Below are 14584 nucleotides of genomic sequence, written 5' to 3' on the forward strand. Positions count from 1 at the left end.
CTGTGCCTAACCAGTACATTATGGAGTGGATGGGAGTCATTGTCCAAGATGGCATGCAACCTGGACAGCATCCTCTTTTCAGACACCACCATCAGAGAGTCCAGTTCCACCCCCACAACATCACTGGTCTTACGAATGAGTTTGTTGATTCTGTTGGTGTCTGCTACCCTCAGCCTGCTGCCCCAGCACACAACAGCAAACATGATAGCACTGGCCACCACAGACTCGCAGAACATCCTCAGCATCGTCCGGCAGATGTTAAAGGACCTTTATATGCCTGGTTCTGGAGATTGAACCTGATAGTTATACCTGGGGCTTTTGTGATTATGCCTGGTGGTTAGATACCCGACTCTGGGGATTACACCTGGTGATTTTACACCTTGATTTTGTGATTACATTTGATGGTTAGATACCTGACTCTGTGGATTACAGGCCTGGCGTTTATACATCTTGAATTTGTGATTATACCTGGCTTCGGGGATTATACCTGGACGTTATATGCCTGGTTCTAAGGATTTAACCTGTATATTTGATATATTTACTCGGGTCAGTCAGCACCCTCTCCTCTCGCCGGTACCCATTTGAATTTACGCTCGCGCTATACGCGCGTGCGCAGAGGGGCTGGTTTACCATAAAGGGGCGGGTCCTGATGGGCGGGGCTTATGCGGCAACCGAGGACTAAAAAGGTGATTGGGTGGAGCTCGAATCTGAATGACAAGGCGGAGTCTGGACCAGTTGAATGAGGGGAGGGAGGTGGGCGGGACGGCGACGTGATGGGCAGGACGCAGGTAGCGGCCCGAGCTCACGATTGGTGAAGGGGCGGGCGAGTGGGTCGGGCTGGATGACGTGAGGGGTGTGAGCACGTGCGTGAGCGGCAGTTATTTGAAGCTGGCGCTCGCGAGCGGGAACGCGGGAGTCGGAGGGAAGCAATGGCCGCGGGGCAGCAGCAAGCACCAAGCAGCCGACTGAGGTACAGGGAAACACAGCATGTACATTCGGGCAAATAAAGACGATGTGGGCACGGGAATGCTAGTAGAGGGACGAGGTGAGGGTTGTCTTCTCGCTACCTTCCCGTACCTACCGGCAGGCCGCGCAGAGGCGGAGGGGGAGGGGCGAGGTAACCTCGCCTGCTGCGGCCTGTGTTTGCATCCATGCCCGGTTTGTCATTGTTGGTCGGCCCGGCTACCCCAACCCGGCCTAAGGTGGCCTCTCATTGCCTCACTTCATTTACAGGTGGATTAAAAGAGCGATGGGGGTGATAAGTGACAGCGGCCTTTCTACTCTTTCCAAGCATTGGGGAATATAATTCCTTCATATAGTGATTTATGTTATACCTGTCTGACACCTCACATCTCGCCCACTTATTTGCTCCCTTGTTCCTCAACTGACACTTTTCCAGACCCTTATCATGGTAAACGGCAATAAAAATTCTAAATGAAGTCCTTTAATAGAATCCAAAACATCCCTAGAGCCGCTGGCAAAAGTTGAGTGAGGGCAGTATTAAACCAAGTGACTGTAAGATTGATTAAAGAGGTGTACTTTCAGAAATATCTTGACGTGATGCAGTCATACAATTATTACAGCGTTGATTGGAGTTTCTTAAGTCAGTGTCTCTGCTGACATTTTTACCCAACTAACACCAATTCCATTGTCTGAATCAGACAATGGAATCCTCCTATGCCTTGAATATTTCAGTGTCTCTTAAATTTGGTTATTGCATTTGACTTCACCACCCTCTGTCAGCCACTGTCACAATGTCAGCTACTCTAGAGATAAAATTGCCCACCAGTTCTCTAAAGACCTTCCTCTCTTGCTTGTTTATTGAGATACAGTGTGGAATTGGCCCTGAGAGCCACACTGCCCAGCAATCCCCTGATTTAACCCTGGCTTAATCACGAAACAATTTACAATGATCAATTAACCTACCAATCATATGTCTTTGGACTGTGGGAGGAAACCAGAGCACCAGTGAAAAACACAGTCACAGGGAGAACTTATGAACTCCTTACACACATTGGTGGAAACTGAACCCAGGTCACTGGTACCGTAAAGTTGTGCTAACCGCTCTGCTCCTGTACCGAATGTCTTCTTTGTTTTATACACCTTAGGCATGGGAAAAAGATCCTGACTAACTTGTGTCTTGTATGATTCTATTCTTTCAAAATATCCCTGATCATCCTTTACTCCAGGACAAATGCATCCAGACTATTCCATCTCTTGCCTCAATCCAGACAACATCTGAGTAAATCTCTGGAATTTCAGGCTAAGGCAGGTAGTGTGAGAGCTGCACACGCAGCCCAAGCTGAGGGGGTTCAATATCTTATTACAGGGTTGAAGAGATCCGAGAAATGAGTGTTAGTATCTCCAGGGTTTAGCGGTGCGGGAACTGGGGTTTTAAACCCCATGTTTTGCTCAACCGGGTAGACAGTATTCAAGGGAATGGGTGGTTTATGGCAAGGTCACAATCACAGAGAAGAGCAATTGTAACAGTGGTTCCCAACCTGGGGTCTGCGGATCCCTTGGTAGATAGTAGGGATCCATGGCATAAAAAAATTGGGAACCCCTGAACTGGAACAAGGGACGCAGGTTAGAACTGTGTCGAATAGGTCATTAACATGAGATTCTGCAGATGCTGGAATTTCAAAGCAACACACACGAAGTACTGGAGCAACTCAGCAGGTCAGGCAGTATCTATGGAAATGAATAGGCAGTCGAGGTTGCAGACACTTAATCAGGACTGAGAAGGAAGGGGGGAGGAAGCCAAAATAAAAAGGACAGGGTGTTTTGAACTAACCAAAAATTCAGCAACAGATGAGCTGGGCACTGCTGAAGAAGTGGAAATAATAGTGATGCGGTATTTTCAGAGTCCCAGAGAACTTGTAAATTCAACTAAGTTCTTTCTGAAGTGAAGTCATTGACAAAACAGCTTTTGTATTGCAAGTTTTACAGTCTGCTGTGAAGTAAGTGTCAGGTATTCTGGATGTAAGTGGAATGATAAAATATTGGCCGGAACAAACAGATTGTCTTCCCAGTCCATCAAAGAGCACCATTGAATTTCTCATATTGACAAGGTGAATAAAGTCCTAGTTTAATATTTGAAAGTCACCATTCATGACTGTGTCATATTGTTAGTACTCCACTGGAATATTTGTTCAGACCTCTGGAGTGTGATTGTGAACATCAACCCTTATAGAAGTATGTTATGAACTGAGCCATGTTGTGCAGTCGGATTTCTTTACTGTAAATTCTTCCATGTCACACTCTTCTTTCATTTTCTGTCTTTTGAACCCTGTATTCAGGCATTGGTAAAGCCAAAATGTGGGATCTATCTTAAGTGTGGCTACATTAGGGAAATTTAAAAATATATGTTCATCTATACAGTATGACTTCAATCGGAATCAAATGTATCTTGCCAATATTTTGATTTCCAACACTTGCTGTAAGAACCAAGCTGCAAAACTCAAAAATGTTCTTAAATATGAAGCAGTGCTTTGATTTTAATATCTTAAAAATAATGATTCCCAGTGAAGATGCTTAGTCAACTTTTAAATTGTGCAAGCAAATGGAGTTATAATTCACTTATAGATAAATTTATGGTTTGTTTCAATCTTAGTTTGGAAACTTTGGTTAGCATTTGTTGCTTCTTAGTTTTATACATTGTAATGTAATTCATTACGATTGTGATGTGATTCGTTAGAATGAATTACATTAGGGCTTGCACTGAGCTGAAGGGTATGATGAACTGTGGCAATAAAGCATGCATTATTTAACATCCTTAGACTTTCCTTGGTATCATTCCACATTCTTACATAACATTGATTATTTTAGAATAAAAATGATAACATGGATATAGCCCAATGGGATTTCTTATTTCCTCCTCACCCCTCCCAACTCCACACACAGTTCTAGAGTGTATCTAAAATTATCTTTAATTATAATCAGGTTGTGTTTGTGCCTCTGTGCAGAAAAATCACAGGAAGCTTACATTAAAGAAGAAACATTGGATTTATGAAAGCCATATTCAAAATGTGAGGGTCAAAAAAATTAAAATAGCATTCCATGGGCATTTAGACAATTCATATTTTACTAATATTAAATATATATATCATCCTCAAAGGCAGATAAATCTTATGCATTAACATTTGATGCTTTACTTCAGTGCAGGTACAATGACGAGGGATGTTAATTAGAACACATCTTTTTGTGGTTAAAATTATATACTGTACCCTGTAGTAGTACAGCTGAGTGACTTCTGAGGCCATTTCAGAAAGTAATTAGTCTATTGCACGTTTGGTAGCCAAGGAATTGTAAACTAGATGTGATTAAACATGGATGATATGCACCCCTGGAAGGTATCAGTGAGCTAGGTGTGATCTTTTTGTATTGTATCAGTATCTTCACTGTCACCACTACTGTGATTATTTTATTCCCAAATTCAACTCCTCAACCAAATTTAGTTTACTGCCAAAAAGATTAAAGGCATCAGGCACATGGAACACCACTACCCACGTATTTCCCTCCTACACTGTCTGATTTGGAAGTATATTGTTGGTCCTTTATCATTGCTGCATTAAGTCCTGGATTTCACTATCCAGAAACCTGACAGGACAATGGCAAAGGCTCACCTCCAGTGCTTCAAGGGCATTTGGGAATGGGCAATATACTGTAAACTGGCTTCAGGATTGATATCCAGGTCCAGGTTAGAATCATTTGGGTGTAAATTGACCCATTTTGCTTTTGTTATATGCTTCCTAAATTGGGCATTGAATGACTTTTTAAGTCTCTGCTCCTTCTTCACACCAATTCTCCATGGAGCAGAGCCTTTATTTTGTAGATTGCCACTGTATCTGCTATAACTGACTGCCATTCTGAAGCAGTTATTTAAAATCTTGGCTTTACTATGGACATCATCTTGGATAATTTTGAGTAGGTGCAGTCAGTTAATTTTCTAGTATTTTCCATGGAATTAAAGGTTTGGATTTAATTGTACTTGTACAATTGAAGTTGTTAGGGATTAAATTAAGGATGTATAGCGTCAGATTTGTAGGATGGTGATGGATCTTTTTTGAGGTGAAAATGAGGAGATAAAAAGTTTGCAGAGACAAATTGGCATTCTGCCTGCAAGTGGTTATACAGCTTGAAGGTTGAGGCAGAGGTATGGGGTGAATGGGGGAAATCCTACTTGTGAAATCCTAACAGTGCTTTCAAATATCAGTGGTTTTGTGAACATCAATGTCTAGGAAACAAAAATAGGAATTTTCAGTTTGTATGTTGCCAAATCCAATTCAGTTGATCAACAGTATCTAGTCATCATTTGCTATAGTTGAAAGCCACTGCAAGAGTACATTACAATTTGAATTTTGAGTAGCCACTCAGTTTTGAAAGAATGATAATTGCAAAATCAACTCCATGTAACAAGGCAATCCTTAAGTATCGTGAGGACTTTGCACAATACTTGTTATAATCTCATTGCAAATCTCAAAAGATGGATACTTTAATAAAGAATTCAATTTTTTAATTAAAAAAAAGTCCAGTGGCCTTTTGCTAGATAACTCACTGAATTTCAGCCAGGTTATTGGTCACAATAATATGATGTCATACTAGGCTGAGATGCAGCTAGCCAGCTGTACTTGGTAAATAACACTTGGTAATGCAAATCAGTTTTGCTGGAGCAATGCACTAATGTGCATTTAAGTGATGAAGGATAGGTGTCAATGTCAGGAGGATTATAGCAGCACTGATATTTGTATTGCAGCAGTAAGATCTGTTACCAGTTATTTTATAATTATCTGTGTGGACGCTGAAAGGTAATGATAACAATGTTGGATTTCGGTTATTAAATCATTGATTCAATTTGATTACATGCATGATAGATTGCAGTTAATAGTTTTTTTAAATAACTGTGTACAAGTCAATTAGTGCTTGAGGTGAAAATTTGCCTCCTTCAGCAGTAGTGGCTGAGAATGTGTGGGATTACTTCAACTTCTAATATACCTGGGCCCTACTGTCATTGAGATGGAGATGCTCTTATTGCCTCCTGCAATGTGTTAGGCAAAACCACTGTTCATGATTAGATGAGATAGGACTACAAAGAGCACTTACTGCTTTGCTTATAGCTTATTCATCAAAATTTGATTTAACTGTTGCCATGTAGAATGCCTAATTTTAATCATGATTAGTTAGGGATTTGCAAGTCATAGTCAAGGGGTATATTGTTTATATAGGAGCTAATGATAGAAGCAAGAATCAGCCCCCAAGTTACTCAATTCAGAAACAGCTTCTTCCCTGCCATCTGATTTCTGAATGGATATTGAACCTTTGAACGCAACCACACTACTTTTATATTTTTATTTTTGGACTACTTACTTAACACTTATATATAGCTATCGATTACTTTGCTTTTTTTTGTTATGTATTGCATTGCACTGCTGCTGCAAAGATAATACATTTCAGGACATATACTGGTGTTATTAAATCTCATTCGGTTAAAAAATATCACAAGCAGTAATTGTGTTTGAAGTTGCAAGATGGTATGTGAACAAGGACTTCTGAGGACCTGAAACTGCATGCTGATAGGAGGGAGGCACTTGACATGTGGTTGGGAAATTGAGACATCTGAGACAAAGAGCCAAGTTTATTGGAATCCAGTGGGAACTGGAGTCTCCCCTCCGATCAGGGCAAGGAAGATGATGTAATATACTAAATCGTGGGAATAGCTGTACTATAGGAGGTTCCAGGCCTTGACATCTATGTGAAGCAAAAATGCTGTGGTCACAGTATTTATGGTCTTCAATCATGTGTCATGAATTGTCATTGTATCCAAAAGTGTAAAACTAAATGCTGTCAGCTAGAATATCTAGCTTTTAAAAGAACAAATGAGAAAATCTGCAAATCAAGATAACAGCCAGCATCAGGATAGATGAAAGGTCTTGGCCTGAAATGTCGACTGTTCACTCTTTTCCATAGATGTTGCTTGGCCTGCTGAGTTCCTCCAGCATGTTGTGAATTTTAGCTTTTAATAGTGCAAGTTCACACTAAGTTTCATTTTTATTTGTATAGGTGCAGGTTTGTTCTATAATGACATAAATTCTAAACTGCAATTAGTTTTTTTTTGGTCTTGTACTGTACATTTCAGAACATATGTACGTGATGATAAACCTGATATCTGATGCAATTGCAGGAGATAGTACATAGGGATATGAGGATGGTGCTGATGCTGGGAAATTAGAAAAGCTTCATGAATTTTTGGAACAAAGGAGATGGTGAGGAAACTTAATGAAAAGGTATACATTTAATCATGTCAGGAAGGATTTTGAGGCAGAAGTGAGGGGAATGTGAGGATGCAACTTTAAGTTAACTTATAGAAGCATTGGAGTCATGTTGGGACAAAATTTGTTTTCAGTAGCTGTTGTAGGTGGTTTGGAACTTGTGAAGTGATGGGAGTTGACAAAATACTATGGACATTAAAGAGCTGAGTAGGTGTCACCTGTGTGTAACATTTCTGATAAAATTGATGGGCATTGACAATTTCTGTTCTGATTGTGATAAAATCTCATTTTAGACCATTGAAGTGCATGTATGCAAATTTGCATGTGCCTTAATGTTACTTTTGTCCTGTGCATTAGAAGGTATATATCTTTTACAGTTACTGTGCAATAATTATTGAGCAAATACAATTTAAGATCATTGTAATTGTTCAAAGATTTTATGGATCTTTAAGCAATGTTTTGCTATAGGAAATCTCTAGATAATCTTTACACTTCTGACAGTATTGTGAAATTATTGCTCTGCAAAATTTGAAAATGGATTCCATAATAGTTTTCACAATTAAAAAGCTGTAGATTCATCCATTTAATTGTTAAAACATTATTTTCAGGGAAATGCAATGTTATGAAATTTATCAGCCACACCCAATGTTAACTCGAAAGAGAAATGTTTTCATCTTTTCTTAATATTGTACTTTCTAAAGTGCTTTTTAAAGAAACTGTGCTGGAACTCTAAATTAACAAAAGGTAGAAACAGATACCATTTATGAAGGGAAGGTCAATTATGGCTGATATTCCTTAAACTTAAGCTATGTACAAATTGCCCTCAAACTTTCAATATTTCAAATAAATTCTATAATTTTTTAAAATTGTGGATTAATAATGTAGATTTAATTCACATTTTGAATTATCGGATTCTTTTAAAGTTGTTCAGGGCTACATTGCGTCCAGTTGAGTTTATTGTCACGTAGCATTACACGTAGGCAATGGAAAGATTGTTTTCAGGAGCTTCAGAGGCACATAACATCATACAAGTAGAATTCACAGGGGAAAAAAAACATTTTTTTTAACAAGAAAGCACAATTAGAAAAAAAGCAATCTATTTTAGTGTAAAGTGATTAGAGGTCGTTTGTGATTAGGGTTGTGCCAGTTAGTTCAAGAACCAAATGAGTTGAAGGGAAGTAGCTGTTCTTGAATCTGGTGGGGTGGGATTTCAGGCTTCTATACATCCTGCTCAGAGATAACTGCAAAAAAGTAACAGACAAATTGTATCACATTTATGGTTCAGGCAATATGGGTATGTGTACGATTGTGATCTAATGGCAGTTGCTGTGTTCAGCTTTTGATTTGTGAAACAATTTGAAACTGGTTTGAGCAATTTGAACCTGCTAAAAAGAATAATGTATACATGATTTGAAATTGACAATTAATATTTGTAGGTTTTAGTGGCTAATCTTTAGTATAGCTTGCATTTTGAAAAAGCTTGCCGTTACATCTTTTGATTTGCAATTAGCAGTTTGGAAATTTTAAATATTAAAAATACTATTAAGCTTGAATGATCGCAGATATTGAATTTACAGTTGTAGCATGCTATTGATTAAATTTCTATTGAGTAGCTGCTGAACATCAATAATTTAGCTGGGCAACAAATCCTAGCAGCTTAACATAAATAAGTTTTAGATTTAACATTTGATGCTACAATTGTCACAGGGTACAAGGTTTATTAATATCTCGTGGGCTAAGTAATTTATTACTGAATGTCTATGTAATATTAATAATACAAGTTATGCCTCCTAAGGAATTTGAACCTTAAATGATTTTAACAGAAAATCTGCAATCTATTCAAAAGTTGTAATTAATGGCTTCTGATTTTCTTTGTAGTTATTAAAAAAATATTCATGGCGAGTAGAGAACCAAAATACAACTTGGTGCGTGAATTGGGACGTGGCAGTTATGGTGTAGTGTACGAAGCAGTGGTGACAAAGACGGGAGCACGGGTGGCAGTGAAGAAAATTCGGTGCCATGCACCCGAGAATGTGGAACTGGCCTTGCGAGAATTTTGGGCATTAAGCAGTATCAAGACTATTCATCCTAATGTGATCCATCTAGAGGAGTGTATTCTGCAGAAAGATGGGGTGCTTCAAAAGATGACTCATGGATCATCATCTTCTCATTATTTAAAGGTAAAATATTTTCTGCATTACAGTAGTGCTACTGGTAACTTAATTGTATGAAATGGGAATTGATGCCAAAAATGTGGCTGAAAACAACTTTTTTTCAATTTTATTATTTTGTGAATCTTTCAAAGACGGCTCTTTTTCTGCAGATATTAGGTTCTGAATATAGAGGGGTAAAGGGATTGACTCTAAAATTTATTTATTAGATGTAATTATGTTGTAATAAAGTTTAGGTAATCAAAGCATGTTAAATAGCAAATGATTGCTTAAATTTTCATGTTATTTCTGGTTTAGTAATACCTGGGTTTCCTTAAGACTTTTTTCCCCTCTATCATAGGCTATAGATGTCACTTAACTGCTATCGCACTTATCAGTCACCATAAAAATTACCTCTGGGTTTAGTGTGACACAATGTTGAACACAATTCCTCTGAATAAGAAGCTGTGTTCTTTATAGAAATCATTTTGGCAGGTCAAAATAATAAATAAATAGAATAATGAATGTTATTTTTATATTTTGGTTTTTTTTAAGCTGGTGGAGACTTCACTGAAAGGGGAACTAAGCTTTGATTCCAGGAGCTCGTACTACCTCTGGCTTGTAATGGATTTTTGTGATGGTGGAGACATGAATGAATATCTTCTTTCACGGAAACCCAACCGTCGGACCAATGTTAGTTTCATGCTGCAGCTCAGCAGTGCCTTGGCCTTTTTGCACAAAAACCAAATTGTGCACCGGGACCTGAAGCCAGATAATATATTGATTACCGAAACCAAATCGGAAGCTGAAGGAGGAGGTCCAATTCTAAAAGTGGCAGACTTTGGTCTGAGTAAAGTGTGCTCAGGGTTGGGAGCAGATCAGAAGGAACCAGTTAATGTTAACAGATGTTGGCTTTCTACAGCTTGTGGGTCAGATTTTTATATGGCACCTGAAGTTTGGGAAGGTCATTATACAGCTAAAGCAGATATCTTTGCACTGGGTGTTATCATTTGGGCCATGTTGGAAAGGATTACCTTCATAGATTCAGAGACAAAGAAAGAACTTCTAGGTGGCTATGTGCGTCAGGGGTCAGTGATTGTACCCCTTGGAGAAGCGCTGTTGTTAAACCCCAAGATGGAGCTTAACATTCCTGTTAAGAAGAAGTCCATGAGTGCAGGAATGCGACAGCTAATCAAGGAAATGCTAGCAACAAATCCACAAGATCGACCTGATGCTTTTGAACTTGAACTGAGGATATGTAAAATCACATGCAGAGAGTGCAGCCGGACTGCGTAAGTCTGAATGCATGTGAAAATAAGTTGTAGTGAACTTTACCAGATGTTTCTAAATTGCCAGCAAATTTTGTTTTTTGCCAACCCTGTTGCCCAAAGTGAATGTTCTGAAATAGTTAGCTGAAAATTTATTATGCAGTTCTAAAAATGCTGCTGTTCTTTGGTACCCATGTCTTGAAAAGCAACCGCACTACTGTCAGGTCCCATTTGACAATTTTTTGAGGCCATCTACTCTTAACCTTGTAAATCTCTTATCAAATGTTGAAGGGCATAATCTGACATATGACTTCTTGTAATGCTTTTCTTGAAGGAATATGTTCTATGGGGAATTTACCAGGTGTTTGTCAGGATATCTGAAATGTCTTGGTCATTTATCCACATGTTCACTATTCCCCGCATTGTCCTTTACTAAACTGTCATCACTGGTGTTTTGTGCCTAAAATTGATTTTGGTCTCCTAATCAAACCTTACTCTTTACATTTTGAGCTGTTATTCCACCCCCCCCCCCCCACCCCATCTCCTCCTCAGTCCTTGAGAACTTTTGTTAATATGGCAGGTTTTCTGAGATTAAAAATTGCATTGATGGCGACCAATGCTGAAGTAATGTGTAGATTGGGAAGTCTTTGGGATGACTGACCGTGCTAAAAATCTTACTAGATATACTTTAATTTATTTGTAGCCTGGCATTTAATTGAAATGACGATGCTTTGGACTCATTGATGTAATTCTGTTACCAATGATATTATTTTGGAAATGGGCATTACTTATCAAAACCTGCACACCTGGTGTCTGAAATTTTGTGTGTAACCCTTGCATGTTTGAATGATTTGAACTAACATAACACTGAGCTAAAGGGAAGAGTTTACACAAGGGTAATCCTGAGATGTCTATAAACCCTTAAAAGAAAATTTAAAATGAATTGAGGATGCATCTGAGTACTCTGTTAACACTTTGTCATTGCCATCTTAGTGTGGTGAGAGCACTGTACATCAGGAATCCATAGATCAAATGAAAGCTATGTACAAAAGAAGATGGGAGTAATAGTGATGTATTAAATTACTTTAGGCTAGTTGGAAAAATTCAGGGCACTATCTTAAGTGGGTTACATTTCTACTGAAAACACAAGTGTATTAAACTATATAGAGTTTACTGTGAAATTTGTAAGATTGTGTAATTTATTCCAAATGTAATATGTACAAATAAAGTTATGAAAACTGAATTCTTTATTAATGAAGTTTGCTAATTAAAATGAACAGTTGGCTGACTAAGAATTTTATCTAATTAGTTTTGTGGGGGTCATTTTTCTACAAGCTTGCTGCTTGAAGTTGCATACTAAATCCATAATTGGTAATGGGGAAGCTAAGACGGAGGGGATTTTGTCGTACCAATTGTCAGATAATCTTATCAAAAATTATAAATCACAGGGAAATTGCCCAGATAAATTTTAAGTATTGTAGTATATAAGGTTTTAAAGTTTTAAGGTTTTTGTTTTAAAGCTGCTTCTGTCAAACTAATTAAGTTCAGATCATGGTGGTAAAGTTTCGTGAGGATTAGATTTTAAAAGGTTAGCTTTATTTGCCTCATGTATATCGAAGCATACAGTGAAATGTGCCATTTGCGCTAATGACCAACACAGTCAAAAGATGTGCTGAGGACAGCTTGCTGGTGTTGCTATGCTTTCGGTACCAACATGTCCACAACTTATTAACCTTTTATGTCTTTGGGATATGGTAGAAAACCAGAGCATCTGTTTTTCCAAGAGGAAATCGATGCAGTCAAGGGATAATGTCCAATCCCCCTTACCGACCTGTAATGCATTCTACTAACTGCTTAGCTGCCATGCCATCCTTATGTAGCTATTTACTTCATTCTTTTTTGGGGTTATTTGAGTAATTTGTTCTTGAGTAAATCTCTCAATGCCATTTGATATTACTCACTCAAATCTATGTGACCATGTATATAGATGGATTGTGTTCAGCTGGGCCATTTACATTCAATAGCCACTTGATTAGGTGTACATTTCATTTGTGCAAATATCTAATTGGCTCAATGCGTAAAAGCATGTAGACTTGAGCAAGAGGTTCAGTTGATCAGACCAAACATCAGAATGGGTAAGAATTGTGCTCCAAGTGACTTTGATCTTGGAATGATTGATTGTGCCAGAGTATGGGTGGTTTGAGTATCTCAAAAATTGCTGAACTAGGATTTTCCTGCACACCAGTATAGAATTTACAGACAATGGTGTGAAAAACAAATGACGTTCCAGTGGCTGTTCTGTGAGCAAAAACACTGTTAATGAGAGAGGTCTGAGAATGGCCAGACTGGTTCAATTTGACAGGAAGGCAACTGTAATTTGTATAACCATGCATTATGACAGTGGTGTTGAAAGAGCATCTCTGATTGGACAATGTATCGAACCTTGAAATTGATTGGCCACAGCAGTAGAAGACCACGAACGTACACTCTGGATGCTGTAATAGGTACAGGAGTCCTCCAGTAAAGTAGGCCCAGATTGGAGATGTCTGTCTTTCTTTACATTTGTAAAGTTTATTCAATAATGATAGTTGTTCAGATAATACTTTAGATATCAAATCTGGTGAAAATACTATGAGATATATATTGGCACTTGTAACTAACTATACTTTAGAGATCAATGTTTGTCATGGCTGTCCTATGTGACTTGACAGCAAAGTTTCTCCTTGTGAGTACAGTGGATTCATATTTTTTCACTGTAAAATATTTGGGTCCTTTCGATTAATGCAAGAAAATATATTTTACCATGTGGAAACGGTAGTTAGTCTCTAATACTAATGTAACCTGCTATCAAGGAGAAGTAGACCATCTTGCAGCATGGTGCGTTCATAACAATTTAGAGCTTCATGCTTTCAAGACAGTGGAAATGAAGATTGAATTCTGCTGACAACTCGCTACCTGCTCGCTTGGAAATTAATGGTCAGGCTGTGTTTGTGGTTGAATCATTCAACTTCCTGAGGACTACCATTATCAATACATTGATGTGGGACAAGCAGGAAAGCTTTCCTGCTCACACCAGGAAAGCCCAGCAGAGATTGTTCTTCCTACATCAGCTTAGGAAATTTAACATTTCAGGGCATATATGATGAATTTTTACTCAGCCACCTTTGACAGTGTTGTGACTACCTCTGTCACCATTTGGTTTCCCACTGCCTCCCTCTCCAAATCCAGGTTTCAGAAAGTGGTCCACACAGTGGAGAAGATCATTGGCTATCAGCTGTTCATCACCAGAGTGAAGAAGATAGAAAAGTTACCGATGACTCCACCCACCTAGCAGTCACATTTTCACCAAATTGCCATTGGAGGTTCGCTAGAAGTCCATCACCATGACATGATCTCTCCAAAGCTTTCCTGTAGCTATCCAACTTCTCAGCAAAACGCAAGTGTAATACCTTGTCTCTGCACAATGGCCTTACCTACTCTCCTTGTTCTGTTGATAATTATTGAGTCTGTTCATATGTTCACCTTTACTTAAGTTTGATTATTGATGATTGTGCATGTGACCGTTTTGCTAATTGTTGATACCTCATGGCTGTTTGTACTACTGACTTGTAAATTGTTGGTTGCTATTATGTTATCTGTTATGGTATTGTCCTGTGTTTTATGCTTGGCACCAACTACAATCAATTCTGGTATGTTTCATATCTGTCAATAAAATGATTCTGATTCTAATCTGCAATTCTCAGATCCACAGCTAACCTTCTAATATTTAACTATTTTCAGCCAGTGTTCTCTCTTAATGGTTTAGGATTTCAATGGAACCGTACTTTAAAGTGGCATTTCAAGAATGCTCATCTAAATCCTGCGGATTTTCATGATTAAGGTACAAAAGGAATCAATT

At 38.4% G+C, this 14584-nt stretch overlaps 1 protein-coding gene across 2 annotated transcripts; it reads left to right on the forward strand.

The window, feature by feature from the left end:
• Positions 1 to 857: 857 nt before the first annotated feature.
• Positions 858 to 12073, forward strand: pdik1l (PDLIM1 interacting kinase 1 like). 2 transcript variants are annotated; one of them, XM_059954747.1, is made up of 3 exons: positions 858 to 970; positions 9147 to 9448; positions 9974 to 12071. In XM_059954747.1, the coding sequence occupies exons 2-3, from the start codon at positions 9164 to 9166 to the stop codon at positions 10712 to 10714; spliced, it is 1026 nt and encodes a 341-aa protein (XP_059810730.1). In that variant the 5' UTR covers positions 858 to 970; positions 9147 to 9163; the 3' UTR covers positions 10715 to 12071. The 2 variants fall into 2 exon arrangements, with proteins under 2 accessions (XP_059810730.1, XP_059810729.1); XM_059954746.1 differs by having other exon boundaries at positions 923 to 1045; positions 9974 to 12073.
• Positions 12074 to 14584: the final 2511 nt, after the last annotated feature.

The sequence above is a fragment of the Hypanus sabinus genome, chromosome 30 (genome assembly GCF_030144855.1).
Source record: "Hypanus sabinus isolate sHypSab1 chromosome 30, sHypSab1.hap1, whole genome shotgun sequence".
NCBI classification, from domain to species: Eukaryota; Metazoa; Chordata; class Chondrichthyes; order Myliobatiformes; family Dasyatidae; genus Hypanus; species Hypanus sabinus.

Excerpts from the sequence above, each read along its gene's own strand:
- pdik1l (XM_059954746.1), top strand. The coding sequence starts at position 988 with ATGTACATTCGGGCAAATAAAGACGATGTGGGCACGGGAATGCTAGTA. Across the intron at positions 1,046-9,146 it reads AATGCTAGTAGAGGGACGAG|TTATTAAAAAAATATTCATG; the intron begins GTGAGGGTTGTC and ends TTTTCTTTGTAG. Across the intron at positions 9,449-9,973 it reads CATCTTCTCATTATTTAAAG|CTGGTGGAGACTTCACTGAA; the intron begins GTAAAATATTTT and ends GTTTTTTTTAAG.